Below are 18,015 nucleotides of genomic sequence, written 5' to 3'. Positions count from 1 at the left end.
TTCAATTACATTGTCATTTCAAGGACAGTTAACCAAAGGTGTTCATTTTTTTATTTCTAGTTATAGAAAATTTAGTAAATTAGATAAGCATATGACACTCTGTTATGAATTGAAGCAATCAGCCTCAAATAATCTGAGAAGAATGACATTTTTTTTTACTTTTAAAAAACTACAAGGTTCAAAAAAAGGAGCAAAATGAAATTTAGCACATCTAGATCAGAAATGATGTAAACCAAATTAAACATTTATTCATTTATTTTTCGTTTGTTTTGTGCTAGACACTTGTAACTTCCACTTGCGTCTCAGATGCCAACAATGTTTCATGCTGGATTTTCATAGAAGTTGCTGCTGATTCTTGTCCCAGTAGAGGGTTTCTTCCTTTATTACCAACCTCTTGTTTATTCCTTACATTTAATGTTGATATATCTGTAAAAAATGCAAAACATCATTCTTAGATTTTCTGACCCATGAGAATACATTACATTGTATATTGGTAGAATTTTGAGAAATGTTTCTACTGTGTCGCAAGAACTTGGAGGTCCACATTAATGACAGGCTGGACTGGTCTTGTAACAGAGAGGAACTTTATAAGAAAGGACAGAGTGGCTCGTTTGTCATAGGAGACGGGGTCGTAATATGGGTAGTGTCATTCATTACATGTTCTAAAACTCTGTGCCGGCCTGTGTGATTCTCTATGTTGTGCTGTGCTGGGCCGGTAACATCACTTCAAGAGAGGCCCACTGAATCAACAAACTGATTAAAGTGGTAAGATCAGTTATCAGACATACTTTCAACCCACGTGAAGTAGTAGCATAGGAGTGAGTGAAGATAAAACTGATAGCCATTATGAGCTATGCTGCACATCCTCTCTATGACAAACTAACATCACAACAACTTATTCAGCAAAAGTGTGTCAATAAATGCCGCTGCGACTCCTTCATATCTACGTCTGGCTCCCCACAACCCTGACCATAAGCCATCGTTTTGTGTAGAAATTGAGTGTAAAACATTTTTATGTACAACTTTGCATATTTAAGTGAGAGTTTTACTGTATTCTGTACATGTGACAATACTGACCTTATGAACCATCAAAAAACCTGTTTGAAGTTTGACCTCAGAAATAAAAATGTGGAATATATATACTGTATGTACTGTACAGTATATAGACATCTTGTAGTCTAACCACTGCGGTGGGTTGGCACCCTGCCCGGGATTGGTTCCTGCCTTGTGCCCTGTGTTGGCTGGGATTGGCTCCAGCAGACCCCCGTGACCCTGTGTTCGGATTCAGCGGGTTGGAAAATGGATGGATGGATGGATGGATGGATGGATAGTCTAACCAGCCATCCATTTCTTTTACAAACCTGCTGTGCCACAGGCTCTTCCTGAAAGCATTAGGTAAAGAGAGGAACCATCCCTCGATAAAGGGTCAGTCCATCACAATGCATACGTCTGCATTTCGTTCCTCACACACACAAATGCTAGAATGTGTAGATGGCTGGTGCTATGAATTACTAGTGCCTAAAATATTGACTTCATAAATGGCTTTGATTTTATTATCATATTAATTTGTACCATGTTTAATAGTTTAGCAATAAATAATAACTGACTGTTATCTAAATTAAATCTTAGTAAGTTTCATTTTTGTGGTACATTTTTATTTTAAGAATCTAGAAGTCCAGACAAATAAGATATCATTGTTTTAAATAATGTGTCCCAGACTTTGTAACTTGGAATTAGATAATTATAATACTCAGTACCAACTATAATAATCATCAGTACCAAGTGATTAGTTACAATCATGGTAATGATGTGTCAAGAGAAAAATCAAAGGACACATTCAAGGGTGCCACCTTAACATAATTTGCGTACTCTTCCCATCATTCCTTCATTCTATGAGAATTTTGGAGATTCATTTATATGATTCAATAAAAATGAAAGCTAAAGTAGGTCAAGACAAGGGGTGCACAACTCTTATTTGAAGACCTCCTGCCTGACACCCATTAAATGAACATTAATCATATTTCACTGCTTACTGCTGACTGGCAGTGACCATTTCTGTCTACAACTAATCATCTCAGTATTTAAACAGGCATCTTACAGTTTTTAGTTATTTGAACCTGTTGTGTTTTTAACATTCACTTTCATTGTTTTCAGTAAGTTTTCCATTAACTTTTTTATGTCCTATTCATTACTGCTCCTTCATTCCTGTTTCTGCCCTACTTTGTTGTACTGATGTTCGTCTACTCAAGTGCCTGGCTTTGACATGGAACAAGTGAAACTGGTGTTTGCAAAAGATGTCTGCTTCTATTCTCTAAGCATCCTTTTGTAACAAATTTTAAAATCAGAAAAACTCAACAGAGCAAGGTTCTCTACTGCAGAATGCTACATAAGATACACTTTTGATAATGTAGGTGCCAGAGTGTTTCTTCAGAGCAATGTCGTACAGGAACCATCAGCATAAGGTCCAAGGAAGAACCTTTATTTATTTAAATCTGTAACAGGCTCCATCAAGTCAATAACCATGAATTGATGGTGATAGATTTGTAAAACCTAATAGGTCCTGATTTTAAAGGGATTCTTGCTGCATACATTAACACAGGCAAAGTCCATGTTTTCTTAACCTGCTAGATAGTCTACCATACGTTAAAGATTTCAGGTTTTTTCTACATATCAGGAAGTTTTTCAAAGCACAAAGAACCAACTTCAAATGCACAGAACCCACCCAAGAATGAAATGATGCTTGGTCAAGCAATGGCTCTATGAGGAACCACACAATGCAGTAAAGTACCACACAATGCCCATAAAGAACCAGTATTTTTAATAGTGTTCAATTTTTATTATGCCTCCAGGTTCAAAATAGTTTCATGATATTTTAAGGAAGTGAATTAATCCCACCCTTCTAGGAGTACAAGTACTAAAGTATGAGGAGTCTGCACTGTTTGGTGATCTGATACCACTGAATTTCAGTTGTTCCTGGAACACCAACAAAGTTGTCATTCAAGGACTGAATTTTACCTTTTAACCAGTCATATTAAACAGTAGTTTCTGGAATTACGGTATAAAGGAGACAGCTACAAAGAAAGGTGTATTAAATCCACAGTGTCATTTTTTATCATCCTTTGAGAAAATTGGTGTTATCATTCTTGAAAATGTGTGCAAAATCTTCTGAGCCTGAAGAAAAAAAACTGTTACTATTTAAATTACCAAAGACAGCAGATTAAAAAAAAGCAAAAACTTCTAATAATGCATATGAAATCATGCGCCTGCAATCCCAGGTTTCTGTCATCAGAGGATAAATTTCAAGTTGCTAGGTGAATTGCTGTTCTAATATGACAACATTAACAATATCAGAACAATTGCAGTGCTTACCGATTACCTGGCCTTCACTTGCCATTATAGCCCCCACATCTGTGTGCTGTAAAATCTGTCTCATATTTGTACCTTATATTATATATAAGAAGAGCACAAAGATCTGTAATGATTGCTAAAAATGTAGTGTAGTTTAAAGCAGAGGCATCATTGACTTTTGTTGGCGGAGGAGCCCGTCCATACTCTACCTGGCATAAGACAGGTACCAGCCCACAGTGTGAGCGAAACACCACTGTAAGGCACACTCACACGGATATCAGTATTCATTCATACAGGGTCAAGTTTGTTGCCAATTAACATGAACTTACATAAGTCAAGCAAATATTGATTTCAGCACAGATATTAGTGCTGTTTTCTCACTGCTCCAGAATTCTCGGTCAAATGCTGGCTTGGTCACTTCTGGGTGGAGATTCTACATTCTCCCCATGTCTTTTCTTCCTTTACTCCGCGTTCTTCCCACATCCCAAATGGAAAAAGTGGGTTTTGGAAAAGAAATGAATGCAAAATTGATTTCATCCACTGCATGTGTGATTCTACTGCTGTGTTTCTTTTCATTTGTTTGGGATACTTCCCATGTTTACTTGAACTGCATTTACATTAATGGTGATTCTTGTAATTTAGTGACTCATTCTTCAGCTGTAAATATGAATGGTATTTCATGCTTCTTTCTTGGTTGGAATGCTCTTAATGGATTGTTTTTTCATGACCTTTGGTAAGACAGGGATACTGAAAACCATTATCTAGCTATCACAAAATATTTAGAGGACTTTTTGTGGTTGCTACATTTTGAAGAAACATAAAGTGTTTTCAAGCCATTTTAGACTCTAAATGGGCAGACAAAATGTGCTGAATTCAGGGCTGCTTTGTTTCAAACCCATTGTTACTTATTGTTGTTCAGCACTGCAGGGTCCTGTTGTCTCTCTCAGCAGCAGTAAGTTCAAGGCAGGAACCAGTCCAAGATGAACTGTTAGTCCATTTCAGCACATATACCCACTTACCCTCATAAGAAGAGGATAGAATTGTCAGTTTATTATAAGGGGAATTCTGGAGCTGCCAGTTTGGCTAATTCACATCTTTGGAATATAGGAGTAAAATCCACATAGACAGAAAAAGTATATGCAGGCATTACACCCAGGACTCAGAATTGTTGGAATAAAGTCTTAAAATTGCCAGGATCCATAAAACTACTGAGAGGGGAAAAAAAGCTCTTTCTGAAACAATTTACCTGGCAATATAGAAAAATAATTGGTCTCAGCATTTAAGTGAAGGCTAAGTAATTCTAACATTAGTAGAGCTTACTCGGTTCTTATATGGATCTGCTGGTACTTTGCCTGTTCATTTTACTCTTCTTACAGTTTGTTTGACACATATTCAACCTTTAAATTATTTTTGTCCTCTCTATACCTTGTAGTAGTGTTTGGCATCACTGATACTATGGTCAAGTTAGCCTTCCAGGCCAAGGAAAATTTCCTCAATTTGGATTGAAGGCCAATAATAGGCTGAGTGTTTACTGTTTTACATTAACCTAATTTCCCATTTTTTAATATTATTGGTTTCAGAATCTTGAAGAATAATGTAAAAAATCTACAGATGCATATGTTAATTTGATTCTTTGTCAACATATCAGTAGGAGAGGCGAGTCTTCAATTTAAAAGCACATCCCTGTGTCAAAGGGCTTCCGAGCTGTGGGCCTCTTTTTACCAGAACAACAGATTTGCCAATATTTTAGCAAAAAATACATACATTGTGCACGTTTTGAGTACACAAGTAGATGACTTGATGTGGATTATGTGACACAAGTAGTGTGAGATTTTTCTCATGGACATTTCAATGCCCTTTGCTGTTGTGCAGTGTTGGTCACTGCCTACTTCAATTAAAGCATACACTTTGTTAGCTCCATTTTGCATGAAAACATGAGATTAACAACTTTATTTGGCCATCACTACAAACCAACTGGGTAAGTGACATTTAAAAAAAATTTTTGGATGGAGTAAACTTTTAATGTCTTTAAATTTTAGAGTAAATAATTCAAATCATCAAAAAAGCAGAGAGTGCCAAAGTAATAAAGCAAATAATTAAAGCAAAAACCATAATCCAATAATCATTAACCAAGAAACAATAAAACTGTAAATAACAAAAAAACACTAAATCTCTGCAAAATTAAAAGAAAAGCAAAAAATAAAAAAATTGCAATGCCATGACACAAAACAAAAAGAAAAATGAAAAACATGATAGAGAACAAGGCCTGCACAATAACATATTGCTAGAAAAAAGGTTTTGAGGGCACGCAGGAGTCTATTATAGGCCTCTGAGGTTAACTGTAGACCTAGAGAGTACTCATTTGGGAGAAGAAAGCTCGCTGAAAGATTCAAGACACAAATGAGAGTAAAGGACTCAGGAAGACAAGAAAACATAGAGAGGAGCAAAGCCTCAAAGTGTATACAAGTTCTGAATTTCACCAAGGCTAAATAGAATGTCAAGAACTTCAGGAGAGACACAAACAATTCTGCATCAATGGAGTAATAATGGAAACTCATGCCTTTGTCAGATTCCAGTGGTTATAGGTCTCGGACTGCGTGGGACCTACAATATTGAAGGAATACAGATAAAGGAACAAGAATCAACTTTGAAAAACCTCAAGGAAGCTCACATCTTGGAAAACTCTGGGCTTTATCTTTGGATAGGGGTCAGCAGCACAGTCCTCCTGGCTTCCCATTCCTTTGTCCTGCTTCTTAGTACAGAGATAATAACATTTTATTGAATTAATGGGAGGTTAGTTGTGAAAAGGCAACACTGAGGAAAGTAAGAAAGTGAGACCCTTAGAAAACGCCAGCCAGGAAACCTTGTAGGTTTTAGCTCTCTGCCTTTCCAATAAATTATTTTGACTAGGTCATAACCTGATTGAGGCACATCTCTTTCGACACACAACACCAGAGGTCAGGACAAGGAACCTAACCCTGAGCTGGTGAGGACTCAGCTTTGTTCAAACAGAGTGAATGTACTTTCACCTCTGATTATATTCTATTTGTTTTAACTATATTACACTCCTATAAACTTCATACTTGGCATTTTAACCCCAAGCATCGCTTGTAATCCAAATTCATCATATTATGTCATCTCCTGGGATACTTGGCATGAACTTTCAAAAGGTCTAAATAATTTATCATAGCTTCTAGGGTCAATGTCACTGTGTGAGTGAGCCAGGACAGTCTTTAGATAGCCTCGATGTTGTTTTCCACACAGTTCTGTAGCTTTGCCTTTATTCTTATCCTGTTTTCCTTAACCACCTGTTATCTGTTTCTTGCTCTCTAGCAACACAAGTCACAGGCATGTGATGTGTTGTGCTCCATGGTCCCTAGCACAATTACACTATGGGCATCTTATAGTTCATAACTTAGAACAAACCAGGGTGCTGGAAGGAGACACAGATTATGTAGAAAAATATAAAAACTGTTTACTCCATTCGGTGGAGTGGTGGCTCTGATGCTAGGGATCTGTGCTGGCAATCAGAAGGTCACTGGTTCGAATCCCATAGACACCAGAAGTGACTCCACTGCATCCAGCCCTGCAAGTAGGCCCTCCAACTTGCAGGGAAAACGTGGGGGTTTGTCACAGGATTGGTACTCCAGCCACTGTAAAAAACCTCCGACTGTTCAGTGTGGTGTCACCCATTGCACAGCTGCACTTGGATCTCAAGCCGGGTGGTTTGCCGTGTGGCGGGTGCAGCAACGTGCTATAATCAGCGCATGCTCCCAACCTCCTCCTTATTCCATTCAGTGATGAAAATCGCAGTCCTGTGTCAAGCAAGCAATTTTCTACCAAAAAACAATTCACATGCAATGAAACATATCAAAAATAAAGTGCAAAAATAATAAAGAAAAAAAAACAATTCAAACAGATTCCCTGTTTCCTTTCTGAAAGCAGTTGTAGGAAAAGAAATCTCGAAAAGAAAAACTTACACAAAAATAAAAATAATCCACCAGTTAGCTCACCACATAACCCAAGAATTTACTTCCACTTTAAGGGATTCTTAGAGGTCTCCACTACAGGCACTGCACTACCTTCATGCTCTTATAGAGTTCCTAGACAGGACGATGGCAAAAGACAGCCTCCAGTGTCTCTAGCGGCATTTTATACATCTGCAGGGTTTCTTCAGCCAGTCTTAGCCAATGCTTCTCCAGTCCCCACCAAAAGAAGCATTTGTCACTACATTTACAATGCTATATACCTCAATCAGGAAGAAATTCCTATATGAAAATATTCAGACTCATATGCATCGGCAGGCAAGTAGAAACAAATACTCCGTCCAGGTAACTTTTTCTCTAAGTTCTCAACATTATCATAGCTTTTTCTTTGCCGGAAAGTCAGCCAGTACTCTTTACCAACAGCAACAAAAGTAAGGTCAGTGGCACCTTCACCCTCATGCCCGCAGGCAGCCTGGACTATACCCTTATGTCCTTATCTATTTCTTCCTCTGCCCCATCCTTCCATCCTGTGAAGTACTGTATATCTTTGGCTCTGAACTCAGCTCCCTTTCTTTGTTTTTGTCGTGGTCTTTGCCCTTTCATTTGCTTGATTCTATTGACTTCCTGGCTTTGACCTTTCGCTCATTCTTGCTCACAAATCTTGGCTTACTATCCTTCCTGATTCCATTTAATAACCTGATGGTGCGCTGTGCAGTCAGTGCATTAATAAGAAGAATACTTATTTTGGTTTTCATTTCGCTTTTGGCTTCTGGTGTTGATTTTGGTTTGATGTCACTCCGTGTTATGACCCATGCAACAACTGGCCTCTCTTTCAAATAATAATAATAATTCTTTACATTTATACAGCACTTTACTCACTACTCGAATTGCTCTCCGCGCAGGGAGGACCCGGGAAACAAACCCACAATCTTCTTACTGCAAAGTAGCAGCACTACCACTGCACCACCTTGGCCACTTGTCTTGATTCTGTTGCATCTCTGCCACTCATAGAAATCTAAAATAAAACTGCAATACTTTGCAGCAGTGTAAAATCTCTTTTTTATTATACTTTGGCCAGGGCAGACCATCTGAAAGACACACTGGTTTATTTGTTGTGTCTTTTGTTTTCCTGTTTTCTTTGTTGTCTTGTAGAATTATATATTGTCCAATGGTCCATACATACCATTAACTTTAGTTTAGCACCTGAGGGGGCTACAGGCTATGTGTTGGAGGCATTGAATGCAAGGCATGAACAAAACCTGGGACAGGACTCAGATATTTTATATCGTGTGATGACAGGTTCCCTTTTTATCTATTATGTGAATACCCATCCATCCATCCATTTTCCAACCCGCTGAATCCGAACACAGGGTCACGGGGGTCTGCTGGAGCCAATCCCAGCCAACACAGGGCAAAAGGCAGGGAACCAATCCTGGGCAGGGTGCCAACCCACCGCAGGACACACACAAACACACCCACACACCAAGCACACACTAGGGCCAGTTTTAGAATCGCCAATCCACCTAACCTGCATGTCTTTGGACTGTGGGAGGAAACCGGAGCGCCCGGAGGAAACCCACACAGACACGGGGAGAACATGCAAACTCCACGCAGGGAGGACCCGGGAAGCGAACCCAGGTCTCCAGATCTCCCAACTGCGAGGCAGCAGCGCTACCCACTGCGCCACCGTGCTGCCCATTATGTGAATATGATTATTGAAATTCTGGTTAAGCCTGGGCAACAAAAGTTCGGTAAAACTTCAAAATTAATAACTGTGTTTGGCAACAGGGATGAGAAAACTTCACTTATGTTTGGTAAGCTTTTCTTGAATATTTTTACAGTACAGCTTACCATTCTCCAGATGTGTTTAATAACAGACAAACAGTAGTACTGGTAAGAACAGAAAGTCTCACTGTCATTTATATTCAGTTCTATAACAGACGTGTAGCAAGTTACAGTATCCATTGACAAAAAAGCAAGTGGCCGACAGTACCAGTTTTACCTTCTACTCACCTGAAGTCGCAGTGTTATGGATATTGCTTAGCTTAAGCCCAGAATCTAATCTCTGAGGTTTTGTGTAGAAAAACAGATAGCAGAGAACACACACACTGATGATAAATGCCAAGAGGACAAGCGCTGCAATGCCCAATCCAATCAATGCACCTATACTAAAATAACAAACAAAGGAAAACGGTTATAATTTAACAAGTGCATTAGTCACATTTTAACACACATCTTTACCATTTTTTGTCATAGCAATTTTCTAAACACAAACTAGAGGCTGAAAGGAAAATTAGAGAACAGATTTTCAAATTATTTCTACAATGAAACAAACCGTAAGTCCTATGTGCTCTGTCAAGATTATTTATTTACAACCCTAGTGGGCACAGTAACCACAAGCAATATGGCAGTGACCATGCAAATATAGTCAGGACGGTGTTCACCATCCAAAAAAACAGAACACAAGATAGTATCAACCAACAGAACAATGTGATCATTCATGAAGTGCAAAAACAATTAATATGTAGGTAGAAAATATATAAACGGGATAGTAAAAGTACTCACATGCAGATTGCAACACCCATGAAAAATCAGCCTTGCTTGAACTCTAATATAATTGATCATCAATTCAAAAAAACTTTTCTAACTTTTTGTTGGAAGCTTGAGAAACTTCAAAGGAAAAAAACATCCCTTTTCCATGACTTATTATTTTGTTTAACAGCAATTATGACAATAAGATTTGTATTTTATGCAGATGAGAGAATTTGTTTTTTCTCCCCCATCACTTTCCAGTCTCCATATTTTTGCTATGTCTATTTTTTTAAGTATTCTGAAAATCTAACTCATTGATCTCTGAAATATGAATAATTATGTTTCAGTCATTCAAGATCTGTTACTATTTTTAAAATAACATCATTCATTATGAAAGTTTATTATCTCTGTCTCTGTCTTTTTTCTTAATCAAGTGGCTACAGCCTCTTCATTGATAGCCTCATTTTACTGCTATTGTCTCCCTCTTTAAAACACATAATTGGTTTACCCTTCAGGTTGCTTTCATAGTGCTTACAAATTACAAAATACATTCATTCTTCTAATTAATCTCTTTATAAAAGCACAATTCATCCAATCTGAGTTAGTTTCAGGAACAATACAGAATTACACAGGATATTTTACAAAGAAAGGCATCTGACAAAAACAACATATTTAAAAAAAGACATTTAATTACTCTTACTATGGTATTTTGTATGAAAAGTATTGATGTTGGTTTAGCTGAGGACCAATCAGATCAAGAATGAAAAAAAAAGTTATTTTTATTTATTTTTTTTTAAAAAAAGGGATTTTTGGTGACAAGCACTCATGGCTCCTCTCACACAGTAAGTCATTTTTTCTACAATAACTACAGCAAATACATGACCTGAATTTGAAGAGAAGACCAAACCTTTTAAAAGATATCTTTCTAAAAAGGTCAACTATGATTATTACATTTAAGGCATCTGGGAAAAAAAATCTATTTCCAAGATGAAAACATCGACTTATCCTTTTATTCATTCAACTTTTCATCCATTTTCAAAGAATCTCAATCGTTTTCAGGTGACTATATCCCCTCATGGTAAAGGGACAGAAAGACAGAGACTGAATAATGAAAGGAAGTGTATGGACTGAAGGAGCTAAAGTGGGCTGTGGAATAAAAATATTATTATTTGGCTATTTCAAAAATCTGACATTTGATTTGAGCAAGGCCTTGTGTATTCTCTCTTACTTCAATAAATAAAAAGCTTTCTTTAAAATGCTGTGGTTGCGCCATGAGCTCCTTGTCTGATCATCTGAGCACCTCATCTCAGTCCAAGGTGTCAGTCTATATAGCACCCCCAAGGGCAGTAATCAACTAACTCTTTGTTTCAACAGACAAACACATTGCTCAGTTCATATGCTTTGTGTCCCTGAGGCTAGACTACAAAATGTCACAATAATCCAATTTCGGTTACAGGCTGACTTTCAATTCGAAGTCCAGGAATCAATTTCGATCTTATGGTAGCGTTTTCCAAACCTTTCCCATTGAAACACAACAGGTATAGAAATCTCTGCTCAAAATCCCACCATCATAGGCCTGTGTTTGTATAAACATAGCAAGGTTTTTAAAGGGGATAAAGAAAAAAAACCTCGTTTATATTTAAAAGGAAAATTTTTAATGTAAGATTTTGTACAGTTAGGGACTCACACATGCCTAGTGAGTTTTACAGCTTTCTTTAATTTATGGCAAATGTGACGTTAACTTGCATAATTTAATCAAGCAACTGAACTGTTCACTTTCTGTGTTTTAAATTATATGGAATCATATTTCTGATTTTCCTTTTGTTATTATAATGACTTTAAAGTCAGTGTCTCAAATGCTCATTTAGCTACCTCAGCCAAGTCACAGTCTCTGTCTTAGATGATTGCTGGCCTGATGCATAATAATGATACAGCTGATGATTCATTTTATTTATATAGCGCTTTCAAATGCATAATGCCTAAAACAAAAACGTATTAAAAAATAAGTATTCAGGTCACCTGTATTATATTTTACCAATAATGGTGCACTGCAATACACTTGACTTGAGCATTCATAGTTTTCATACTTTTTCTCTGTACGTTTAGCATTCGTTTGCTCAGAAGTTGATGCGCTTATTGCTTCCTGAGCAGCTCTTCTTTTCTCCACCTTAGTGGCCCGCTTCTTCTCTTCTTTCGTCTGCATCATTTTGCGTTAAAACTGATTAAGTCAGTGTTTGTATTACAATTACTTAGTACGTTTTCCTTAATTTTTCACTTAAGCTGGCACTTAAATCTTCAATCTGCCTCGAGAATGATTTAAGAAATGAAGAGGTAGGGGAAGTAACGGCGAAGGTGGTACAGAATGAGAACGGCACCCATACGCATGTGCCACACGGCCGCCCTGCTGGCCGCTGCCAAGAGTTGATTCTACAATAAAATAAAAATGAAAAGAGGAGTAACCTTGGAGGTCAATCATCACCCTGAAAGCAGATAGTAGACATCATGTAGTATTTGTTTACCAAATTTCAGGTCAATAGGTTAAACGGTTTGAGAGCTACAGGTGATTTAAAATCCTGGACAGACAAACGGACAGCCACGGTAGCGTATTATATAAGAAGATGTATAACCGTAAAGGGTAAACATGAGTTTAGTTTGATATGTTATTCATTCATTGCCTGCTCAGATATCAAGTCAGCTCAGGTCCTAATCGGTTGCTGTTTTCTTTTTTGTAGCAATTTTTTGTTTGAGCATTCACAAATGAGTTTTGTCTGGGTTATTTTGTGTGCAAACTGCGCACCATTCTCTTTGATCATGCAGCTTTGTGCAAGAAGAGAATCCTGTTTTTGTAAAGGGCTTAATTTCTAACTGTCACATTCATTGTAAAGTGTAATGTGTTTATTTTATGTGTTTGTAGAAATGCCACATGCAAAACAAGTAATAACATTAATAATAAGAAATATTTTAAAACCACATACAGCGCAAATGTATATGCAGCACCCAGAATATTTAAGCTACGTTAAGCTATGAACAGATCCCATTTTAATATTAGCATTCATATCTTAATTTTTCCCTAATTTGATAGCCCTTGTCTTCTATACTGAATGGCAAAATTTAAATTGAATGTTTAAAACAAATTAGAACATTATCTTTGCACCATCCATCCATCCATCCATTTTCCAACCCGCTGAATCCGAACACAGGGTCACGGGGGTCTGCTGGAGCCAATCCCAGCCAACACAGGGCACAAGGCAGGAAACAATCCTGGGCAGGGTGCCAACCCACCGCAGGACTGCACCACCAACAGCCAATTAGAAAACCTCTGGTGTAAAGAGTGATCATTGCTTTACTGAGGACTGCATCCAAGGCAAAAGGAAATCCTACCATTGAGAGAAAAGCCGAAAACTAAGGCAGAATTCATAAATCTGGTGGTTGTATGGGGTTATAATGGAAGCTGATGATGTTTGCTTTGGGGTATTGAGTGTGCATAAGTTTAACATTGGTGCACTAGTTTACTCTCGCAGTCTTCAGAACATAAGGAATATAAGAAGAACAGAAGAACCTAAGAAATATCACAAATGAGAGGAGACCATTCAGTCCATCAAACTTGTTTGTTTAGCTAACAGCTAAGATGTCCCAATATCTCATCCAGACACTTCGTAAAGATGGCTATGGTATCTGCTTCAACTACATACTTTATTTTGGTAGTTTGTTCCAGATTCACACAACTTCCCCTTGATTGCCACTGGTGTTCTCTAGTACACAATTCTCTGTTAAGCTGAAAGAATTCTTCTGGACCTCCTTTATCAGTGCCTTTAAGAATTTTGAAGACCTAGATTAAGTCTCCATGCAGTCTCATCTGCTCTAATTGTTTGAGTTCTTTCAGAGTATGACATGTTCTAAATTCATGGGATGCACATGGTGGCTTCCAATGCTGCTATCTCTTTCTTGTAGTATGGTAGGCAACACTGCACACAATACTCCAGATGTGGTCTCACTAGTGCATTATATAGTCCAAGCATAATGTCCCTTGATTTATATTCAGCAACTTTTATGATATACACTAACAATTTATTTGCGTTTTAATAACTTCCCTACATTGTCTAGAAGATCAAACTATAGCAACTAACAAGCCAGTGTGATGGATAGCTGGCTTCATATTCCGGCCCTCACCCCCAGGCCGCCAGGAGGAGCTCTCCCGACAGCGTGGACATGCCCCGAATTCCAGCAGGGCCTCATGGACTTTGTAGTTTCTACACACAGCCCTGCTGGATACCCTTAGTCCACCGGGAGTCACTGTAGGGAGGCTCGTGGACTCTTACGTGCCCTATAACCTGGAAGTACGTCCTGGTCACATGAACAGGAGAGATGACGTACTTCCAGGTTGAAGAAAAGGACTTCTACCCTGACCCGGAAAGAATAAGGACTTGTGGGTAATGGAACAGGAACACCTCCGGGTCAGGGGATATAAAGGACTCTGGGAAAGCCCAGTACATTGAGCTGAGCTGGGAGGTAGGGTGGCTAAGTGTCTGGGAGTAGGAGGAGAGGGAATTGCGAGTATTATAGTGAATATTGAGTATATGAGTAGTGTGGAGTGGAGGGTGCTTTGTGCACGTGATTATTGTACAATAAAGAAGAATTGTACTTTTACCTGGTGTTTGGAGTGGTACCTGAGGGTTCAAGAGGTGGACACACGCCTCTACTGCTACACCAGCTACAGGATACTTATTTTATTTAACACTGCTATTATCAAATACGTTTAGTAGCCAGCATGCAGATTATATACTGAGAGGCCAATGCTAAGAGTTGTTTACCAAAGAACTGTTTTTACAATTTAAAGGAATTTATCTTGGCTACAGAAGAATTGGTTATGAAGTTTAAAATACTTTTACAGGCCTTCAGCACCAACTGATTCTAATTTGTCATGCAAGATAACAGAGGGGGATACCATCTTGTGTCACAATGCCATCACAAATGTCAACAGAGAGAAAATAGGGAGGTCCAGGCTTACTGTGGGGGGAAAAAGTAATTTTCTTTAAGGATAATGTGTGTATACATAGCCTCTAAATTTTACTTCTCAATGCTCAGTGTTGGCTGTATAATACAGCAGCATGTAACGTATAACCAGCAGTTTCAGACAAACCCTGGAACAATAAAAAGGATAAATTACTATGTACAAATGATAAAATTGTCAGTTATGATGTATATGCCATGTAAAATTCATTTACTGTTTACAAGCAGAGATTACTGCTTAGATTGACAGACAAACTCCATCTGAAATGGAAACTATTTCTCTTTGATAATGTTTCAATTTAAAATTCCCTAATTTTGTAATCAGACCTAGTGATTTTATTTGTTCCTTTATATTTGATGTTATTGATATCTGTGATTGTCTGTCATCTGCTATTAGGCTTTTTAATTTTCACTGACTGCACTTCAGATTGTTGCTTCTTCATAAATTGATAAACAAAAATAATAAACTTAGAACAATCCAAGATTGTCGCTCATGTTCACTTGGTGCCAAGAACCACTGTCATCCTCTGTATAGTGCAGGCCTGTACAGAAATGCCAAATTCATAATGTTTCGAATTTGATATCTACAAATCGGAAAGCACCTTTTTCATCTATGCCAGTGCATGTTGACCATTAATGTTTCTTTAGTAATTGTGCAGCTGTTTGCTTGCATTAGGCTGTCTGCATTTTTACTTTTTTTTCACTGCAAGATTTATTTCTAATAATAAATAGGTATGTGCCCACGCAGCCTGTGTAGAAGCAGGAGGTATTAAGTAAGCTCTTATGAGCTCTGTGTAGTGCCAGCACTCTAGCTTTGAATTGTTCCAGTCAGAGATGGGGTCTGATAGTGCTTTATACATCAATTTTCAGGATTTTTGTCCCCTTGTCTTTGATAAAACTTGGTGTTTCAGAAGCATGTCTCAGAGTACTACGTATTTGTTTTTAACAGTATATAAATTCTGTTCACAACTGTAAGTATTCCTTTGTTTAAATGCAGTTTGTTCTTTAATGGGTAGCATACACACATTTGCACAGAACTAAGTGGCCCTGCACTGTTTTCATCCAGAGCATATGAAGTCAGGTGAAGCCAGTGGGAAGTCCCATGGCACACTTTTGTTTCTTAGTTCTTGGCACACTTTGTTTTGTTAGTTCTGTTATCTTGTGCTTGATGGAGAGTAGACATGTCATATTCATTAGAAAAGTGTATTTCGATTGTAGAGCTTTATGTTCATACAGGCTTCTTTCAAGGTGACACACGAAAGTTTTAATAGAACAACATCCTATTTTGTGTTTTCCTGTGAAATACTTAGCAATTAGTGAGGAAGCAGTATACTAATACGCCTGTGAGTAATGCACCAAAACCAAGCAACCCTGTTGTGTATGGGGTGTAGATCACATTGACAGAAGTTCTGATAAGTCCACGCAGTGATTATCACAACACACAGGGGTATCACAAAGGTCATATCCACACATACACTTTAAATTTGTGGGCTTCTTTTCAGTGGCAGGAACCATTGCCCTGAATATTAGCAGCAATGAATGTATGCTTGTAGTAATATACAGAAGACAGAATAAAATAAAAAACTAGACATTTAGCTTCTAAATCAAGTATTACAATATAAGGGTTGCCTCTTGTAACAACCTACTTGGATTAAGAAACACCAAACCTCACAAAAACAAACCAATGTCTAAACCTTCCCCTTTTAATGATTGGTGATTTTTATTAACAATACAGAGAAAAAAAAGATACAGAAAACGATAATAAATAAAAAAGTAATTTGATGCCAATTAACAAAATAGACTGAAACAGAAAAAAATGTAAGAAAAATCAGAGATACAGACACATATGAAAAAGAAAAGCAAAATTTTAAAAATCTAAATTATGAGCTCAAAGAGTTCAAAATTCAAAAATGCAGATATCAAACAATAACCATTAAGAGATTAATCTGAAAAAGTAAGAGTAAACGAAAGAATAAGATAAATAATATTTGCAAGATCAAAACTCATGCAATCCCTCAGGAATCTCAATGGCTATTTTCAAATAAACATTTTAAGGTATTTCATAAAAGAATTTTTTTATTAGCATGCCACATTTTGTTGTGGTCCCATTATTATTATTCCATATGAGCACCACAAAATATTTTATCATCTCAGGCATTTGATTAGTTGTTTTCACTGCTCTCTACAGCAAAAATGTCATTTTGAGATTCCATTCCTGTTCAATTAAGTATCTCAAAACACTCAATTTGTATAAAACAAGTGTGCGTCTAGAATAGGCTCTAAAAATATTTTTATCTCTAGGAGCTTTGGTATATTTCGGTAATCTAAACCTCCCCACAAAGAGCAAGTAATGCTAAATGGAAGGAGTGTCAAAATTTTACTAATTCAACCTCAGATTAACGGGACCCTAGTGTTATTCTCAACTGCTATGCTTTCTGAGTAGAGTTTGCATATCTTCCCATTGTTCATATAACATTCTCTGAACTTTTCAGCTTCCTCCTGCAGCACAAACATATGGCCCCGTGTCACCATACGTAGCTGTGTCCTGTAACAGCCCGGCATCCCAATCATGAATGATTATCAAAAAGGTTAAAACTACACAAAAAAGAATGTGACCTAAGCAGAATCTGGCAAATGTAAAGCTACCACAAGCCAGGTTTGTTTTGAAACTGTCCCAAAGCTAGTATACAGACCTTACCATGTTGCTATCTCTGTAGAGGGCCTTGATGACACAATATGTTATGTTACATCTGTGTCACATGACATGCAACAGGCATAGCACATGTAAACCAGGGGTCCTCATTTACAGTCCTGGAGTGGCTGAAGGTTCTTCTTCCAAAGTTTCTTAATTAGAAGCCAGGCCTAGCAGATAATGAAATTGTTACTTAATGATATGGCTTGTTACACACTAGACATATATAAACGAAAGACCTGTTAGTGTGTATATGGAGCAGTCCACTCTGCTCACGTTCAATCACAGCCACTAAATGGAGCATGCATGCACTTTTACATTTTTTCGGTGCTTGCATGCACCTTACTTCTCTCTATGAAAGATGTGTGAGTGTATGGAGCAGTTTGCTCTGTTCACGCTCAGCCACAACCGTGGGAGTTGGTGAGAATTCTATGAAAGATGTAGAAG

General features: G+C 37.7%; 1 protein-coding gene across 1 annotated transcript in view; it reads right to left on the bottom strand.

The window, feature by feature from the left end:
* Positions 1–274: 274 nt before the first annotated feature.
* The window catches only part of LOC127528752 (protein shisa-like-2B), a 43,388-nt gene continuing 25,647 nt past the window's right edge, over positions 275–18,015 (bottom strand). Inside the window, exons 2-3 of the mRNA XM_051929475.1 lie at positions 9,348–9,502; positions 275–426 (exon numbers count right to left, since the gene is read on the bottom strand). Coding sequence (XP_051785435.1) covers positions 275–426; positions 9,348–9,502 — 307 coding nt within the window. The remainder of the gene's footprint in view (positions 427–9,347; positions 9,503–18,015) is intronic.

This window comes from Erpetoichthys calabaricus, chromosome 7 (genome assembly GCF_900747795.2).
Source record: "Erpetoichthys calabaricus chromosome 7, fErpCal1.3, whole genome shotgun sequence".
Classification (NCBI taxonomy): domain Eukaryota; kingdom Metazoa; phylum Chordata; class Cladistia; order Polypteriformes; family Polypteridae; genus Erpetoichthys; species Erpetoichthys calabaricus.
Note: the sequence above shows the minus strand (reverse complement) of the source record. Positions and strands in the feature narration are given on the sequence as shown.